This window comes from Pogona vitticeps, chromosome 3 (assembly GCF_051106095.1).
Source record: "Pogona vitticeps strain Pit_001003342236 chromosome 3, PviZW2.1, whole genome shotgun sequence".
In the NCBI taxonomy this organism is placed as follows: domain Eukaryota; kingdom Metazoa; phylum Chordata; class Lepidosauria; order Squamata; family Agamidae; genus Pogona; species Pogona vitticeps.
In genome coordinates this window covers 1,786,550-1,803,867 of record NC_135785.1, presented here as the reverse complement: position 1 = coordinate 1,803,867, position 17,318 = coordinate 1,786,550, and the positions used below count along the sequence as shown (strand labels likewise).

General features: G+C 48.9%; 1 protein-coding gene and 1 long non-coding RNA gene across 4 annotated transcripts in view; one reads left to right on the top strand and one right to left on the bottom strand.

Moving 5' to 3' along the window:
* LOC144587954 (uncharacterized) overlaps positions 1-17,318 on the bottom strand; it is a 494,427-nt gene that overhangs the window by 132,906 nt on the left and 344,203 nt on the right. The gene's annotated exons all lie outside the window — the stretch shown is intronic.
* The window catches only part of IL1RAP (interleukin 1 receptor accessory protein), a 65,914-nt gene that overhangs the window by 36,102 nt on the left and 12,494 nt on the right, over positions 1-17,318 (top strand). For 2 of the 3 annotated variants that reach the window (XM_072996377.2, XM_078389700.1), the window contains 6 exons: positions 219-384; positions 6,804-6,875; positions 8,359-8,488; positions 8,870-9,018; positions 10,095-10,244; positions 13,301-13,444. In XM_072996377.2, coding sequence (XP_072852478.2) covers positions 219-384; positions 6,804-6,875; positions 8,359-8,488; positions 8,870-9,018; positions 10,095-10,244; positions 13,301-13,444 — 811 coding nt within the window. The remainder of the gene's footprint in view (positions 1-218; positions 385-6,803; positions 6,876-8,358; positions 8,489-8,869; positions 9,019-10,094; positions 10,245-13,300; positions 13,445-17,318) is intronic. The other variant, XM_078389699.1, reaches the window with a different exon arrangement.

Here is a 17,318-nt window from a genome sequence, read left to right as displayed (position 1 = left end):
AAAGTCAGTGCTTGTAGATCTTGTCATGTGCAAGGCGTGCAATGGACGCACAACAAGAAACACAAGCTTCAGCATCTCTACTAGCGGCAGGTTCTCCGCTTAGATCTGTGCTGGCAAATGTCAACCCCAGTGGGCATCAGCTTCTAGATTCTGGCCCTTGTAACCCCAAATGCATTCCCTACGTATAAAGAGTATGCCTGTTTCCTTGGCTGTTGCAGAACTGCAGGCTGGTGGACCATTTCTACGAGCGTCACCCAAGGGGCGTCAACCTGACCTTCGGCATCATCCGAGAGGTGTACGGGGGCGACTACACCTGCGTTGCGACCTATCAAGAGAACGGCCGGGATTTCACGCTCACCAGGACTTTGAGGGTAAAGGTGGTCGGTAAGAAGGGTTCACGGAGAAGGAAGGGGGGGGGGAAGGGAAGAAAGAGGCTGTTTTTCTGGAGACCGCCTCGGAAAAAGAGTTGTTTTTATCTCATAAGGAAAGGCCTGGAAGTGGGTTCGCTCTGAAGCAGGGTGAAAACCAGGACGGTGTCACAGTATGTTGCGGGAAGGTTTGGGAGACTCACAGAGTTGAGGGACTCCTGGAAGGTCTTGGGCTGGCCCCTCTCCTAGCCATGCTTGCTTCCTAGGGTTGTGGGGAGGAGGGAACGGGGACCGCCAGAGACCTCTGTCCTCCTGAGCTCCTTAGGGGAAAACTGCAGGGTACGAAGGTAACTGAGGGGAACCAGTCAAAAAATCCCAAAGGCGACGGAGTTGCAACCTGTAGGAAGTGTGCCAGCTGTTCCTGGGACCATCAGACATATCTCAGCACTTGAGGAATCCCTTCTTTTAAGGCACGCTCTGGGCGTTGTGTCATTCAGACCCAATAAACGGCAGCTGCACCAAGCCTGGCGTCCTCTCTTCTAGACAGCAGGGGGTGTGGATGTGTGTCGGGCAGTGAGGAGCTCTGAGGAATGGTTTCCTTGAGAACAAGGATGGTTCGGAAAAAGAGAGTCGTGTTCGGGTGGCCCTCTAGCCAAGCTTCTACGGACCACCGAATGCCCGTGAGCTGATGGGACCCTTGCGAAAAATGCTGGCGGTTGAGGTGCTTGGTCTAATCCTGCCATGTGCGCTGTGTGTGTTTTTGCTCAAGACCTCTGGGCAGAGCAGGGTTGTCTTGCCTTGATTAGGTGCTGAGTGAGATAAGATCCGGAATGGAAGCTGGCTTGCTCGAATGCCGTGGTGTACTCCTCTTGGATCGCTCCCCCTCCACCAAGACTGGTGGCACCATTCCCACCCACCCACCCCTTTGGCATCTTCCGTAGACCCTGAAGCCTGCTAGGAAGGGCTGGGAGACCCTTCGGAGCAGATTTCCTGGCCGTGCAGGCCTGGAGCAGAATGCACAGAGGAAGCAAGTCCCTGGATCTCCGAAGACACAGTTGGATTGTGGCCACTGGCTCAACACGGGGGTCTGCTAAAAAGAAAGAGTGGAAGTGATTCACCTTCACCTTGGAATACTTACTTCCGCTCCCTTTTGGGCTCCTCTGACCGCCGTAAACTAAATAAACATGGGATGGATTCACATGAACTGGTCATGTTTAGCCTTGAGAAAAGACGACCGAGGGGAGAGAGGAGAGCCCTTTTCCAAGACTCGAAAGGCTGTCGTTCAGAGGAGGGGCAGGATCTGTGCTCCAGAGGGCAGGACATGCAACAATCGGCTCAAGTTAAAGGAATCCAGATTTCAATTGAATATCAGGAAAAACTTCCTAACTGTTAAGTGCAGTACGACTGTGGAACCAGTGACCTCAGGGAGTTGGTGAGCGCTCCAACCCTGGAGGCCTTCAAGAAAAACTTAGATAATCAGATCTGCATTGATGGCATTCCTGCCTTGAGCAGGGGGTTGGACTGGATGGCCTTAGAGGCCCCTTTCCCACTCTGTGATTCTCTTATTCTATGGCAAGTGATTCTTCACATCCCTTGAGCTTTGCAGGACTATTTTCAATGGCCAGTTTCTGATTTTCCCCGTGTTCTGTTTTTGCCCTCGCCTTTCACAATCCTTCAGTCCTGCAATAAAACACCCAGCGTCTGCTTTCAGTTACTAATGAGTGGGTGTGCTTGGAGGCTGACAAGGTCAAAAAGAGGCGTCTCTCCTAATTGTAGAAGAACTGGCTGTTATTCTTGTTGCTGCCGAGATTTATTTGAGAAACTGTGAGCAGCCCAAGACGCTTGGTAAGGGAGTTCCTCCACCATTTCCTCCCACGACTGCCACCTTTCCCATGTCCTTTCCTTCCTCCCTGCTTTCAGAACGACTCCCCGGCCAACCTTTGAGGTACAAACTTTGCACAACCTCATGGAATTCATTAGAACGGTGCTTATTGGGGTGGGAGGGCGTAGCTTGTTATTCGGAGGAGCCTAATTGTGGTCCTGGGTGTAATTAATTGGAAACAAGCTGTGTTGACCCCAGTTGTTCTTACTCCTGATCCAAATTTGCAGAGTGCAGACAAAAGCAGAACGCCGGCTCGCTAAAAGGCAGCTCTTAGCTTTAATTCGGCGTGACAACCCTCGAAGAAACTTCAGCCTTTAGTAAGGCTGTGGGCTGGATTTGGAGAAAGCTCAGATGGCCCACTGAATGGGCCTGATTCGGATCCTTTTATATGAGGAGCCAAGCGGCGTTTGCAACAAAGCAAAGTGAATTTACAGGACAGATTTTCTTTAAAAAAATTAACATTATTGCAATATACAAGCACAACACAGGAAAAAAACAAGGGGGAAAGAGGACGTCTCGAGTGTGAATTAAATCAAAACGAGGCACATGTACTGCCTGAGCCTTTTTGAAAACAAAACCAAGCAGATTTCAAAGGGGGAAAGCCCAAAATCAGATGGGGCACAGATCTTTTCTGGACCAAACTGGGACGCATCCTAATACACCGAAGAGGCTTCCATTGTCAGGAGACCCCTCCTCCCAATCGCTAGCACCTGACATTTTTCCAGGCGGTGGGCAAATTTCTTCCCCTGATGCACAGGGGGCAAGATCCATTCAGTACTGTTGGCATTGGTACAGTGGAAGCCCCTTTCATCACCATCAGCGTAAGAAGAGCGGGGCCTGGCCTTAAACCTCTAGCCTGAAGTAGAGAGTACACTGGAGAAAAGGACCTGTCCGGCCTCTGCTTTATTATTTTCCTCCCTCTTTGACTTCTTCTGTGTTCATCTGTTGCAAAAATTTAAAAACAACAACAACCCTGAAGCTGGTAGAACTTGAAGGCCTTGTTATCACCGCACCGCTTGCCACCCCAAAGAGAGTCCACCAGTGGCTCTTGCTCCCCTTGTGACATCGTCACTCCTGCTCTGGAAAAAGTCTTAAGAGATCCTCACCCATCTGTCTCCCCCCTCCACGGTCACATGGCTTGTAGGAGAGGTTGGAAAAACCCACGCTTTTAGGTGGCATCCACCCGGTGGGTTGTGGCCACGGGGTGTTCTTGGAGGTCTCATTTTAAAAATAAAGAGGTTTTTGCAAGCCCCGCCTCACTTCCAGCTAATGCAAAACCTGGGGGGCTGGAGCAGTTTCCTTTTTCCCTCCCGTCTCCTTGTCATCTCTCCATCCCCCCCCCTTGCCGGTGAAAGACAGATTGGAGACCCTTTGGGGCAGAGATCTTTCTTTTCATTGTGGCCTCTGGGTCATTTGCCAGATTTATGGGTGGCGGGAGAAAGACTCTGAGCTCCTTTTTAATGTCTCTAGATGGCTGAAAACATCGTGGCTTTCTTGGTGACCACGCGGGTGGCTTTCTCAGGCCACAAGCTTGATAACGTTTGGCCAAACCAGTCCCCGTTCCATCCAAAGAAGATGGAATCTTCCCGACAGCTCTCTCTCTCTCCCCCCCCCCCTCCCGTAGCTTTCTAAAAGCTCCAAACAGGAAAACAAGCCTGTCACTTTCAAAAGAAATGGGCTCGGAAGAAAAGGCCGTTCTGACGGGAGTCTCCGGGGAGGGTGGTCTCGCACTCAGGGCCCTCTCCTGGCATACTTGCCCCCCCCCCCCCCCGCCTCTGGCATCTCCCAGCCTTGCTTGGCTGTGCCCTTTGCTGCCTGTCAGGAAGAGGCTCGTTTGTCAGGACCGAGTCGTTAGAAAGCCTGTTTTGTTCGGGTGTCAAGCCTGACAGGGAGTTAGAAACACCTCCACGCTATAAGAGGGGCTGCTTTGGGGAGGGGCTGGAAGAGGTTTGAAGGGTGTTGATAACGAAGGAGAAATCCTTTTATTAAGAAAAGAAATAAAAAGAAAAGGAATGGGGAGGAAAAAGGAGGAGGAGAACTGAAGGTTAAGGAAAAAGCGCGCTGAGAATTGTAAGCCAGGCTAATTTTCATAGGCAATTTCAAGCACGTGGCATTTTCTCAATAAATGTATTGTCTAGCCCGGTATATGATAGACAATAATCATATAATAATTCGAGAACAGCACAGCTCGAAGAGACTTTATGAATCATCGAGGCCAACCCCTGTCATGGAGGCCCAGTGGGGGATTGAAGTCTGCAAGGTAGATGTAGAAGTTTTGAGAATCCCAGCTTCTCTTTGAAAACCAAGTTAGCAGTCCTCATGATCGGAATGGTGCATTTGTGGAGGGAGGGGAGCAACCTGCAAAAAGGGCACCAGAACTCTCCCTTGGAAATCACGTTTGATCCCTTTCTATATCTGCTCAGTAACTAACTGACCGGATTAAATATTTTGGCCTGTGCAAGTAGGAATGACCCCAAAATCAGAAAAAGGGTTATGTGTGTGGGAATATTTCCAGTGTTCTTCTACAGTGTTAACCTGGAAGGAGGCAGATATGGGATACAGGAGTTGTGTGGAGTGGGGCTGGCAAACCTCTCCTGGGGCACGTTGCTCTAATCCTAGCTTAAGATGCCCGTGCGGGGAGCAGCCTGGAATGAGCCACGGTGTCCGTTTCCCTGTCCGTAAAATGGGCATTGACCTGGATGGGTTGCTCCCCTGTATGCTCCCCTCCCCGTAGGGAACTGTTTTCATCTGTTGCAGCAAAAGGAAGATAAAGCCCTTTAAATAATTTTATGATTGAGAAGTATCTTGGAAGCATCGTAGATCACAAGCTAAATATGAGCCAACAGTGTGATGTGGCTGCGAAAAAGACCAATGCAGTTTTAGAATGCATTAATAGAAGTGTAGTATCGAAATCTCATAAAGCAGTGGTCCCCAACTTTTGTGATGCCATGGACTGGTTGGGGGGGCGGGGTCCATGCATGGGGGGGGAAGACACCCCTCAGACGCATGCACGAAGGAGCTGCTCTTGCTCACGTAGGCATGTGTGAAGGAGTGGGAGTGCTCACACTGTGTGTGCACTCATGCACAGAGGGGCAGGGCGTGCTCGCGAAGTGCATGCATGCACACTCATGCACATGTACAAAGGGGCTGTGCAGGTGGGCGTGTGGGGGGTGCATTCCGGGGGAAAGAAGATCTGTCTCTGCGGCCTGATCCAGCCAAGGCCACGGACTGGCACTGGGCCACGGACCGGGGGTTGGGGAACCCTTGCCATAAAGGACTAGTCCCCCTGTATTTGACCCTGGTTAGGCCTTATACTGTTAGAGCAGTACGACAGTGGAGCCAGTGACCTCGGGGGCTGGTGAGCGCTCCAACATCGGAGACATGGAGGACAAAATTGGACCACCCTCTGTCGGATATTATTTAATGTGGATCCCTGCCTTGACCAAGGGGTGGAACTCCATGGCCTTAGAGGCCCCCTTCCGACTCCAGGATTCTAGTATTTTTATAGGCTGCAACCCATAGAAGCTGATGCCCAATACAAGATATTGTATTGGGCATCAGCTTCTGTGGGTTGCAGCCCAGTTCTTCAGATTCATGGAGCGTGGCTCCAGAGGCACAGGGAGGAAGATTCTCCCGAAATGTCAGGGAAGCATGGAAGGACCTGCATAAACGCCTGCCTACCGAGCGTCACGTCTGTGCCTCTGAAGACGCCCGACAGCAGCCTCGCAAGAGTATCGGCTGAATCAGTGGCTGCAGGCTTTCAAGCGGCTCAAGATCCCCCCCCTTGTTCCAGCGTAGATTAAGAGGGTGGCCGAGGGCTGTGAGGGACTAAAGTGGCTCCTCCTACACAGACCGAGGCGAAAGTGGAAATCTGGGGGGGGGGGGAGGGTCCGAACGTCTTTTGGTTTCTGTCATCTCTTCAAGGGCAAAAGTCTTTCTGGAAGATCGATTTCAGTGAGCCGAAATTAATAGAAAAAAATTACTGGAGGTTCATAGGTCAGCTGCAAGGCTTGAAGAGATTCTTGGCACTCGGGGGTCCAGAGGAAATACAGATGTCTCCAGGCTGTGATCAGCTGTCAGTCCATTGCTACTGTGCTCATTTCTGTCTTTAGATCAGGCTGTGAGGGTGCCCTCCGTCCTGGAAAAAAAAGAAGGGGACATTAATCACCTAAATAAGTGAGAGTTAACAGAAAAAAAGACACACACGCGCCTCTTAATAATCAGAGAAATCATCATCTGAGATCTGCAGAGCTGGCAGGGAGTGTCTGGATCATCGCTTCCAGCCCCTGTCCAGGAAGCCCGGGGGGGGGGGAGGGAATCGAACTCCCAACCTGTACTGAGCTTAGAGTTAAATTCGTTTTCTATGTTAGTACAATTCTGATTTTATTAGAATGCACCCTGGTGTAGATCGTCATCACCATCATTTTATATATTATAATTTATTGTCATTATTATTATTTCTATAAGTGTTGATTCAGCAGTCGGCAGCTGGTTCAGTGAATGCACAGTTGGGTAACCCTGCTTTCTTTCCTTGTGTCTCTTCCTGTTGGCAGGGGCTCCCGAGAAATCATCCACTCCGCAGATCATTTCCCCCAACAGCCGAGTGATCTATGAACTCCGACCAGGTAAAGTCCCGGCGGGAGCCCCCTTTTCTCCCTCTCAGAAATTAGAAATCAGGTGCCCTCCCATTGGACCCTCTCTGGCCTGTCCAGCCAAGGGCTCAGCTGCAGAGAAGCCTTTCGAAACACCTCCCGTCGGCTTCCCCTGTGGTTAGAAGCCTTCCCCCAAGCTGCCTTGGGCTGGATCCAGCCCCTGGGCTAGCCAGCTCCGTGTGGTCCAGACCCAGCCTAGCCTCCGTGACAGCTGTCTTAAGAGTGTCAAACTCTGGTGGGCAGGCATGATATGCCCTTTGGTATCTTTATCTTTCTGAAACTATATTTTAAGGCCACAGAAGCCTCCCCCCATTTTTTTTGTTCTTTTTAACCTTCCACCCCCCACTTTATTAAAACCATCCTCACTGGTCTTTTGCCGGTGGCGGAGCGGTGTTCTCCTCACAGTACCAGGGGCTGGCGTTTGGGTTCCCGCCAGCCCTCCACACCCCTGCGACCAACCTTAGGTTGAGGTCACCTAACAACCCCTTAGGCAGACAAAAAGTGGGTGTATGGGAACAGTCATCTAGCAGATGTAAGCCTACCTTAAACTTTTTGGTTTTTTGCAAAGAGGGCGGTGTGCCCCTCTGTTTTATCAGCAGCAAAACTGAAAACCAAAGACTTGGGAAACTTTTAATCAGAGAATCAGAGAATAATAGAATCCTGGAATAATAGAGTTGGAAGGGGTCTAATAGGTCTTCGAGTCCAACCCCCTGCTCAAAGCAGGAATCCAAATCAAAGCGGATCAGACAGACGTTGGCCCAGTTTTCCCTTGAATGCCTCTAGTGTTGGAGTGAAGTTATTGATTCCATTGCCGTACTGCTCTAACCGTTGAGAGGTTTTTTTTTCCTGATGTTCAGCCTAAATCTGGCTTCCTGTAACTGGAGCCCATAATGACATGTCCTGAACTCTGGGATGACTGAGAACAGATCCTGCCCCTTCTCTGTAGGACAGCCTTTCAAGTGTCTGAAAAGGGCTCTCCTATCTCCCCTCGGTCTTCTTCTCTCAAGGCTAAACATAGGATCATAGAATAATGAAGTTGGAAGGAGAAAGATAAGGCCACCGAGTCCAATCCTCTGCTCATTGCAGGAATCCAAATCAAAACAGATCTGCCGGGAGGTTATCCGGTTTTCTCTCCAAGGCCACCAGTGTTGGAGCGCTCACCACCTCTCGGGGTTTATTGGTTTCACTGGTGTGCTGCTCTAACAGGATGTTTTTCCTGGTATTCAGCCTAAATCTGGCTTCCTGTCACATAAGCCTATTATGATGTGCCCCCCCCCCACTCTAGGATGATTGAGAAAAAATGACCTTCCTCTGCAGGACAACCTTTCAAGTATTTTTAAAGATTCTCCCATTTGTGTTGCGGCTGGGAACTCCCATGAGTTGCAGCTGACTTCGTCAGACACATGGGTGTTGTGAACCTGAAGGGATTTGTCTCCCATTCCTGTCCTCTCTGTAGGAGCCGATCTCCTCCTCACTTGCGAGGTGGACTTCACCTTCCTGAAAGACTCCCCGCAGGAGGTCTGGTGGACCATCGATGGAAGGAACACGGACAACATCGTGGACCTCCGATTCAATGTCACCCATGAGTAAGCCCCCCAGAATAGTGCCCTACCCACGAGATGGGCAGGGTAAACATTGAAATGGATGGACAGACGGTTGGATGGATGGATGGATGGATGGATGGATGGATGGATGGATGGATGGATGGATGGATGGATGGATGGACGGACTGAGTCACACTGGCAACTCAGCTTGGGCATTTTGCCCCCCCCCCCGTGACTAAAATGTGACTCATCACTCGGAGTTGAAAGGGGGCCCATAAAGCCATCTTCTCCTGGTGGTGCTTCCTGTTTCTGGGCAGTAGGGGGGTGGGTTGCCTCCCAGGTAAGAATGATTCCCTTTTTCAGTTCAGAAATCCTCTGTGAACAGAGAGGTCTTTCTCCCTCCCCGCCCTTTGACTTTTCCAGAGAGACCTCCTTGTCAGTGGGGAAGACGAAGATCGAAAAGACTCTGTTTGTGCCGAAGGTGACAGAGAAGGACCTGAAGCGCAATTACACCTGCTTTGCCCATAACAACAACGGGACGGTCAATATGCAGGCGTTGGTGAAGCTGAAGGGTAAGGAGATGCCGTCAGAGGCAGCAACGTGGGCGGGTTGTGTTTTCCAGAGACCCTGTGACTTCTAGCTGAGCAGAATAGGGGACACCCACCCACCCATTTGATCTGAGCATCTCAGTCCCTCAGGTATCTCCTTATGCATTTCACACAGAGGAGAAAGTTGGCAGGGGTATAATCATAGAATAATGGAGCTGGGAGGGAGTTATAAGGCCATGGAGTCCAACCCCCTGCTCAGTGCAAGAATACAAATCAAAGGATATCTGCCAGGTGGTGGTTCGATTTTCCTCCAGCGTTGGATCGCTCACCACCTGTCGAGGTCATTGGTTCCGTTGTTGTACTACTCTAACAGGAAGTGTATTTTGTTACCTTTCCCTTTCCCTTAACTATTCTAAGAACTTTATCAGTCATCTATCTTGGCTTTTTCTTTCTTTTGACTACAGGTATATTCTTTTTTTTTTGCATTTTTCCTTAATAGCATCTCAGCTTTCTCTCCACAGTTCTTGTGTACATGGTCCATTTAGCTTAATAATATAAATTTGCAATTATCCCAAATCTTCTTGGGAATTTTTTTAGATGAATGAAGAGGAGAGAGGCACAACAGTGCAAACAGTAACAGCAGGCTACTTTTATGTCTCTGCCTTCTGTTGCCTCCAGAATCGTGTTCTTGATGGCCAGTAACTTAACTGCTTCCTGATTCTGTTTTGCCCTCACCACTCATTGGTCAAATCCTGAGATCCTCCTTATCTTGCCAATGTAACAAGATACCAAGCCTTTTAAGCAGACCTTGGAAGAGTTACTTCCTGCTCCCAAATCCGGGACATGCTTTCTATAGGATTCTGGTCGTTCCGGTCCTCCAAAAAACTTGTCCAACGTCTGTCCCCAACCAGCCACTGGGTTGCCTGCCCTCGTTCATTTCAGGACCGACTTGACCACACTCCCTCCGTGGGATGAGTTAGGAAGAGGAGCTGTCCTAGCATTTTCCTTTCCTTCTGCCGTCCGGCTGTATTGAAAACCCTGATGAAACCGGAGCTTTAGCTGCCCTAAACACCCCTTTTTCCTTTGTTGAATCCCCACAGCCGTCGTCCCGAGGTACACGGTGGAGCTTGCCTGTGGCTTGGGCGCGACGGTTCTTCTGGTGGTCATCTTGACCATTGTCTACCATGTCTACTGGTTAGAGCTGGTTCTCTTCTACCGGGCACATTTTGGGACCGACGAAACTATCCTAGGTAAGTCCGTGGTTCCGCAAAGGTTCGTTCCTGGTCCGTTGACTCTCTCCCCCCCCCCCCCCCGGTTTTCTTATTCTTGAGAGGAGGTAGAGTTTTTAAAGGAATCAGTCAGTGAAACACAAGCACAGAGAGAAATGTCTGTGGACACAATCCTGCTGGTGGGGTTTATGCTGTGTAAGTATAATGGCTTTTCCTGAAGAGGGGAGGTGTCGCCAATTAACGAGTTGATGCTTGCATTCCTGGTTTCCTGCCAGGCTGCGTGACTGGTGCATGACCAGGAGTGCGAGCAGCAAAGCAGAGATTTGCAGGAATTCACCAGGGTGCCTTAGAAAATGACACTCATGCTGGTGTAAATTCCAAACAGGATACTGGCCATAGGCATTCGTGTTAAAGTATATGCAGATTGGTGGCGGGTGCTGTTTTCATGTAAGGCTTTTGTAAACTTGATTTCTTCTGGGATTTTGTTGAGCCTTTTAAAGCTAACTCTAATAGAAAGAGTGATAGTATTACTATGACTTCTACCACTACTGTTATTCCTGCCTCTGCTATTACTAGTAGTAACGGTAATAGTAATAATAATAACTGGTAGCTGTAGATAGCCTTGTGTTCCGTCAATCTAATTGCCCGTTTTTCAGAATCCAAATGGAGCAGGATTAGACAGGCAAACATGCACAGTTTTGTGTATGTATGCATCTAAAATTTTAGTGCAGTAGTTACATGCCCTAAAAGTTACTTGTGTGTTAACAGAAAAAATGGGTCTATCAAAAAGCAAGAATGTTTAACAATCAAAGCTGTTTGGTTCCTCTAGTGGCTGAAGAAAACATTTAAAAAACAAAACATTAAAAAAAGCCACCCAGAGTGGTAGAATATACCAGATGGGCGGGATATAAATTGAATGAATGAATGAATGAATGAATGAATGAATGAATGAATGAATGAATAAATAAATAAATAAATAAATAAATAAATAAATAAATAAATAAATAAAATATTCGGGTTACGGGGTGCTTGGAGGCTATTAAAACTTAGGAAAACTGCTCCCACTTCCCCATAAGGATACTTTTTGAAAAGAAATATTTTCCCCCAAGATTGGGAGGAATTCGGGGGGGGGGGGGCAGGACGGCCAGGGATAAAAAACTTGAGTTCCTTCAGATGCAGTCTGTTGGGACTGCCTGCAACCCAAAGCTTGTATGTTTCCAATTCCTGCTTTAAAGCCATCCAGGTTAATGGCAATTTGTTCAATCTTGTGGCCTTGAGTTCCTCAGGCGAGCTGTGAGTGGTTGTTCTCTCTGGTTGACTCCACAGGGGTTCTAGTCATGGAACCCAGAACCTTCTGCACAAGGCACCTAATTTGACGCCTGCAAATTGGGCTGAGAACATCCCCTACCTTGGAAGGTTGTTGTCAATAGAAGAGGGATTGTACGCACGTAGGATTTGTTCCGTGTTTTGAAGCTGGCAGTGGCGCAGTAACATCAGAAATGCCAGAGAACCCCGGAAGATCTTCGTGGACTCCTGCCCTTTCCCAACCCCCGAGTGGCTGCAAAGTGAAGAGCATGGTTTGCAGCCCCCCCCCCCCCACTATCCTCATTTCCTGGCTATCTCCCCCCCCCCCCCCCGCACGCGCCCGGGAGACTCCTGATGGTAGGGGTGCTGAAACACAAAGCAGAAAAACTTGATATCCTTGCTGTACGGGGTGGCAGAATGAGCGCTTGTGGGGAGTAAAGCAGGGAGACACAGAGCTCAGAAAAGCAGATTGGGTGGGTGGGTGGGTGGATCAGGCCCTACCGCTGCCTCGGTATTTGGGATGCTGGACTTGGTTTTACCCTCACCTGCTTGCTGCCTGCAAAATGGGCCCCCCTTTCCGACAGGTGCTGCCTATGAGAGCTGCCATTTGGCAAACCCCGGATTTACCCCTTAGGGTGACTCTGGTCATAGGGCACTGCCTTGGCTGCAATACGATTTCCTGAAGCTTTCGGATTAAAAGCTGCTGCTGTGGGAAGCTTTCGGATTAAAAGCTGCTGCTGTGGTATTTTTCCCCACCTTCCCTTTTATTAAGCTCTTATTTTAGTTGTTTTAAAGGCTTTGTGTTTAGCACTTTTATAACCCGGGAGAAATGCATTTTATTATTAATAGCCGTTTCTCCCGCAAGTCTCCCACGTCAACACACGCCATTAAAATTAAAAAAGGAACACGTAATTGTTACACGCCGTCAAGTTGCTTCCCTGCAAATGAATGACCTCCAAAAGAGTCCTCTCCTAGGTCCCAAACTGAAAGCGGTGGCTTCCTTTATGGAGCCGATCTATCTCACATTCAGTCTCCCTCGTCTCCTCCTGCCTTCAACCTTTCCCAGCGTGATTGTCTTTTTCCAGCTAGCCTGAAGCAAAATACATGGACTCGTGAATTCATAAATGCATATTAGAAATAAACAAATGATACTGCTGGCCAAGGAATCCCAGGTGAACATTGTCATTGTCTCCTTTTCCTGCCCAAGTTTTGCAAATAATGATGATGACGATGATGGCCTATCCAGCTGATTCTGACTTAACGTCGATTCTTTTCAGGGTTTATTCCGGTAGAGAAGACTCAGAAGGGGGTTACCGTCCCCTTCTTCTGGCAGGGGTGCCCTGGGACTACCGTGCAGCTGGCCCAAGGCCACCCAGGCTGGCTCTTTCTCCCAGGAGACACAGCCGGGGAATCGAACTCCCAACCTCTGCCTCTGCAGCCAGATACTAACTTGAGTTATCCAATGCAAAAGCGAGAGAAAGAAAGAGGGGGAGCTGTTTTCATTCTCGTATCCAAAGAGCCACAAAATATTTTGCCCTCCCAGGCCAAGAAGGGGAGTTTTTCGATTCGTCCGCTTTGCCCATCAAGACGAAACAAGCGGGGATTTGCCTCTGGGGGGGGGGGAGAGGCAGCCCGCCTTCTGCCCCCCACGACCCACCGCCTGTCTGTTGTTCCCATTCTGAAAGGAAGGCAGGGGAGGGAGAGAACCCAAGTTCCTCGCCTGCTGAAAGAGTTGTCTTCTTTTCTCTCCGCTTTGGTGTGACGCCGGTCAGACGGGAAGGAGTACGACGTCTACATCTCTTACGCGCGGAACGTGGAGGAAGAAGAGTTTGTGCTGCTGACGCTGAGAGGCGTTCTGGAGAACGAGTTTGGCTACAAGCTGTGCATTTTTGACAGAGACAGCCTCCCCGGGGGAAGTGAGTATCCCGAACCGGTGGCAACTGCAGCAGCCACTTGCCTGTTCTGGGGTCTCTCTTTCTCTCTGCCTCTCTCTCCCTCCCTCTGTCTGTTTCTCTGTCTCTTCTCTTTCTCACACACACACACACACCTCTTTCTCTCAGCTACAGCCCAGAAACACCGGGGAATCTCATAGAGGAGCAGAACGATGAGGTTTTATGGTTACCTTTTATCTGAAGGACTTCAAAGTCTCGCTAAAGCGTCCAGACGAGAGGCTTTGTATTATTTGGCACAAGCCTTTCTTGGTTGCAACCCACAAATGTTTCTGCCAAATGAAATCTGTTTGTCTTTAAAGTACCACAAGCCATTTTTGTACCTTTAAAAAAGCAAACAACCTTGGGGCTTCTTAAAAGTTCGTGTTTTCCAACTGGATTTTTGCTTTTTCACCTCTTTTATGGTGCTGTGCAGACAGCTACTGTTTCCATAGGTCCTCTTTTCTCCAGAAGCCACCGTGCTCAAGAGGGCCTCTGTCTGCCCGGCAGGCCTTCCTGTCCGGTGTGTTCAGAGACCAGCGGGGATTGATGTCAGCCTTCCAGATCCACTTCCCATCGTCTCCTCTTCCCCTTTTGTGGGGACACAACACCATTCTGGCAAGGGGGGCGGGGAAGGGTCTGGTTTCACTACTTCCTTCTGCTTGTAGAAGCATGTGGGTTGCTACCTAACATGACAGGTTTCGATGGAGCTAACTCCGGCACCGTTGAGCTTCCGGGCACTCATCCTCAAGCAGTTTCTATCGGGGTCCCGTTTGTAGCTCGAGAGCAAGATCCGATAGACTAGCGGGAAGCGCAGTTCTACTCCTTTGGTATCTCAAATCACTTGGAATATTTTCTGCTGAGTGGCCAATAAGGAGGCCTGCTTGCAAACTCTCTCTCCCTCTCCCCATGACTCCTAGAATCTAAATTCGGCTCGGGACAAGCAGAGATCAGTGTTAGAAGCTGTTGCGGGGCCAGGAGAGCGATCTGCTAGCAGGAGGAGGGCTGGGTTGAGAGGGGCGAGGGAATAAGGGGCTGTAAGTCAAAGGAAAAGCCTCTTCTTTCCTACGCCTTCCCCGCGTGTGTGTCTGTGTCTTGGAGACACTTTGGAGTGTTTGTAGAATGAGAAAACTATAGATCTGGGAGGGAGCCCAGGGATCAGCAAATCCAAACCCCCTTCTGAAACAGAAGGTCCACAGCTAAAGGAACTCAGAGACAAGTGGGCATCTGACTTCCGTGTACAAATCTCTTAACGAAAGACAGTCCAGTATCTTTCAAGGCCGCCTGTTGTTGCACTCTTGAGGAGCTCTTGCAAATCAAGAAGTGTTTCTTAAAAGTTGAGGCAAAATCTCCTCTCTTGGGATTTGAACCCATTACTTTCAGGCCTTGCCCCCCTGGAGCTGTTTAAAAAAAAACACAAGCTTGCACCGTCTTCCACGCGCCTAGAGGTGGCTATCATTTGTGAATTCTCTTTTCCAAGCAAAGCATACCAACAGTATCTTCCTGAGCCGTTCCTCACAGGCCCAGATCCCCAGACCTTTTACTCTCCTTTGGACATTTTCTGGCTCGCCGGCATCCTTTTTGAACTGGGATTCCTACACCTGGCAGTGGCTTGTTTGGTGAATGACAAGCTGTGTGTTCAAGGGAATCGGCTCTACCCATTGTGGACAACAGTGCCCGAGGCCTGCCAAAAACTGATGGTACCACAAGTGTGCTTTTAAATGAAGCATGGAACAGCCTGTACTTTCTGCAGCATCCAGGAGTGGGGTGTGCCCCCCCCTTTTCTCTGGGCCTGGCTTTATGAATGTCTGAAATTATGCAGAGCTGCTTTCAGATCTTCCTGGTCCTTGGGAGAAAGGCTGGGATAGGTCTGGAGCCCTGGAAAACTTATTAGTACAAGAGGCCATTTTCCAGCAGCCTGTGGTCCCCAGGCTCTTTAGGACCGGCACGAGAACACACAGGAAGGTTGAGCCAGGCTGGGCAGGCTGGTCAAGAAGCAGAGCTGCCAACCAGCTCTCGACTAGAAATTGTCACGAATCAGGAAAAGAGTGATTTGTTTTGAGACGTGATTCGTCAAGGTCGACAAATCACAAATTTATGATTTTTTTTCCTGATGAATCAATGAATTGATTTGTTGATCTGTTTTTGAATTGAAAAGCTTATAAAATCGCCCCCCACAAGTATCTAGAGAGACACCAAATTCTCAGAGACACTTCCCCTGACTCTTGTCTACAAGATCTGCAAGGGTGGTAAAGTCTGGGTTTTGGATATCTAAGTTATACACCCGCAGAGGGCCCCCGATGCACCTAGAACAACCAAAATTACGGAGAAGCTTCCCATGACTCCCCTCTACAGTCTCTCCAAGTTTGGTGAAGATTCAGTTTCAGACATCCAAGGTAGAGACCCACAAAATGGGTCCGCCCAGAAGGTGCCCTTTAGCAGTTGGCTTGGGGAAACCCAATCTTCCCAAGACTTGGAAGGGCTGGAGAAGAGGGTCAAAGGAAGTGTCCCCTGCAATGCTGGTGTCTCTAGGTGCTGTTATAGCCCAACGAATTGTCAAATTCATTATAGCCCAACAAATTGTCAAATTAAAAAATCACCCCAAAAATCATTGATTTGTATTCGTTAGGGGCATTGATTTGCATGAATACAAATTAATGAATTAGCGATTTTTGAACAAATTTGGTGATTTTTTAAAGAAAAATCCATGCCCATCTGTACGCTAGACCAATGGGGTGTTCCTTTCTGCCAGTTTTAGTCCCCGACGCCAGTTCACAGATGGGATCTGCCTCCCCAACCTTTGGCTCAGCTCATTCTGTTCCACAGCTATTTCAGGCCAAAAATAGGAGATGACTGTGCTCAGCTCTTCCCTTCCCTGGCTTGGTGGGAACGCAGGCTGCGGTCCAGGTCTCTCTATCTCTCCCCCCCCCTCCATCGCTCCCCAGCATCTGTGAATCTTTTCCCCACACTCTGTGGTCCTGTTCTCTTTGGGGAAAGGGATCTGCTCTGGTTCCACTTGCCAGTCGTGAGAGTCTGGCCACAGACGATTTAGATTAGATTAGATACATGGAAGATAACACCTATCTAAAGCAGATGAAACTATTCATCTGCTTTAGAGCAGAACAGAATAGACCAGGAAAGAACAGATAAGTTCAAAAATAACTGATCCAGTTGATCCCCTTTGAAATAGGCCATCATTCGTGGCCTGTCACTGCCACACCAAGCGGCTGAAGAGTGTGTTCATAGAATTGTGATGTTGGAAGAGGGTCCCTGAGGCTATCCAGTCCAACCCCCTGCTCAAGGCAGGAATCCAAATCAAAGGATATCTGCCGAGTGGTTGTCTTCAGATTCTCTTGAAGGCCTCCAGTGTTGGAGCACTCACCAACTCCTGAGGTCACTAGTTCCATTGTTGTACTGCTTCTAACAGGAAGGGGCGAGGGTTTGCTGATTAAAGTATTTAGGGATAAAAGACTGGAACATAAGAAGATATTAGCTGTAAAGCTTTTGTAAGTATTGACAATTGTGCATTTCCCTTAAAGAAAACAAAAAACCACACACATACCCCAACTAATATTTCCAAGCAGGCAACCCAAATTCTACATTCAGGCTAAATAAAGAAAATTGCCTGTCTTTATCATTTTTCATTCGTTCGTTCGTTCGTTCGTTCGTTCGTTCGTTCGTTCGTCCTTCCTTCCTTCCTTCCTTCCTTCCTTCCTTCCTTCCTTCCTTCCTTCCTTCCTTCCTTCCTTCCTTCCTTCCTTCCTTCCTTCCTTCCTTCCTTCCTTCCTTCCATGCTACATAATTGACACTTTCATAAATCCAGATTTTTTGGTACAGTCAAGTTTCTTCACCAGCCACAGAG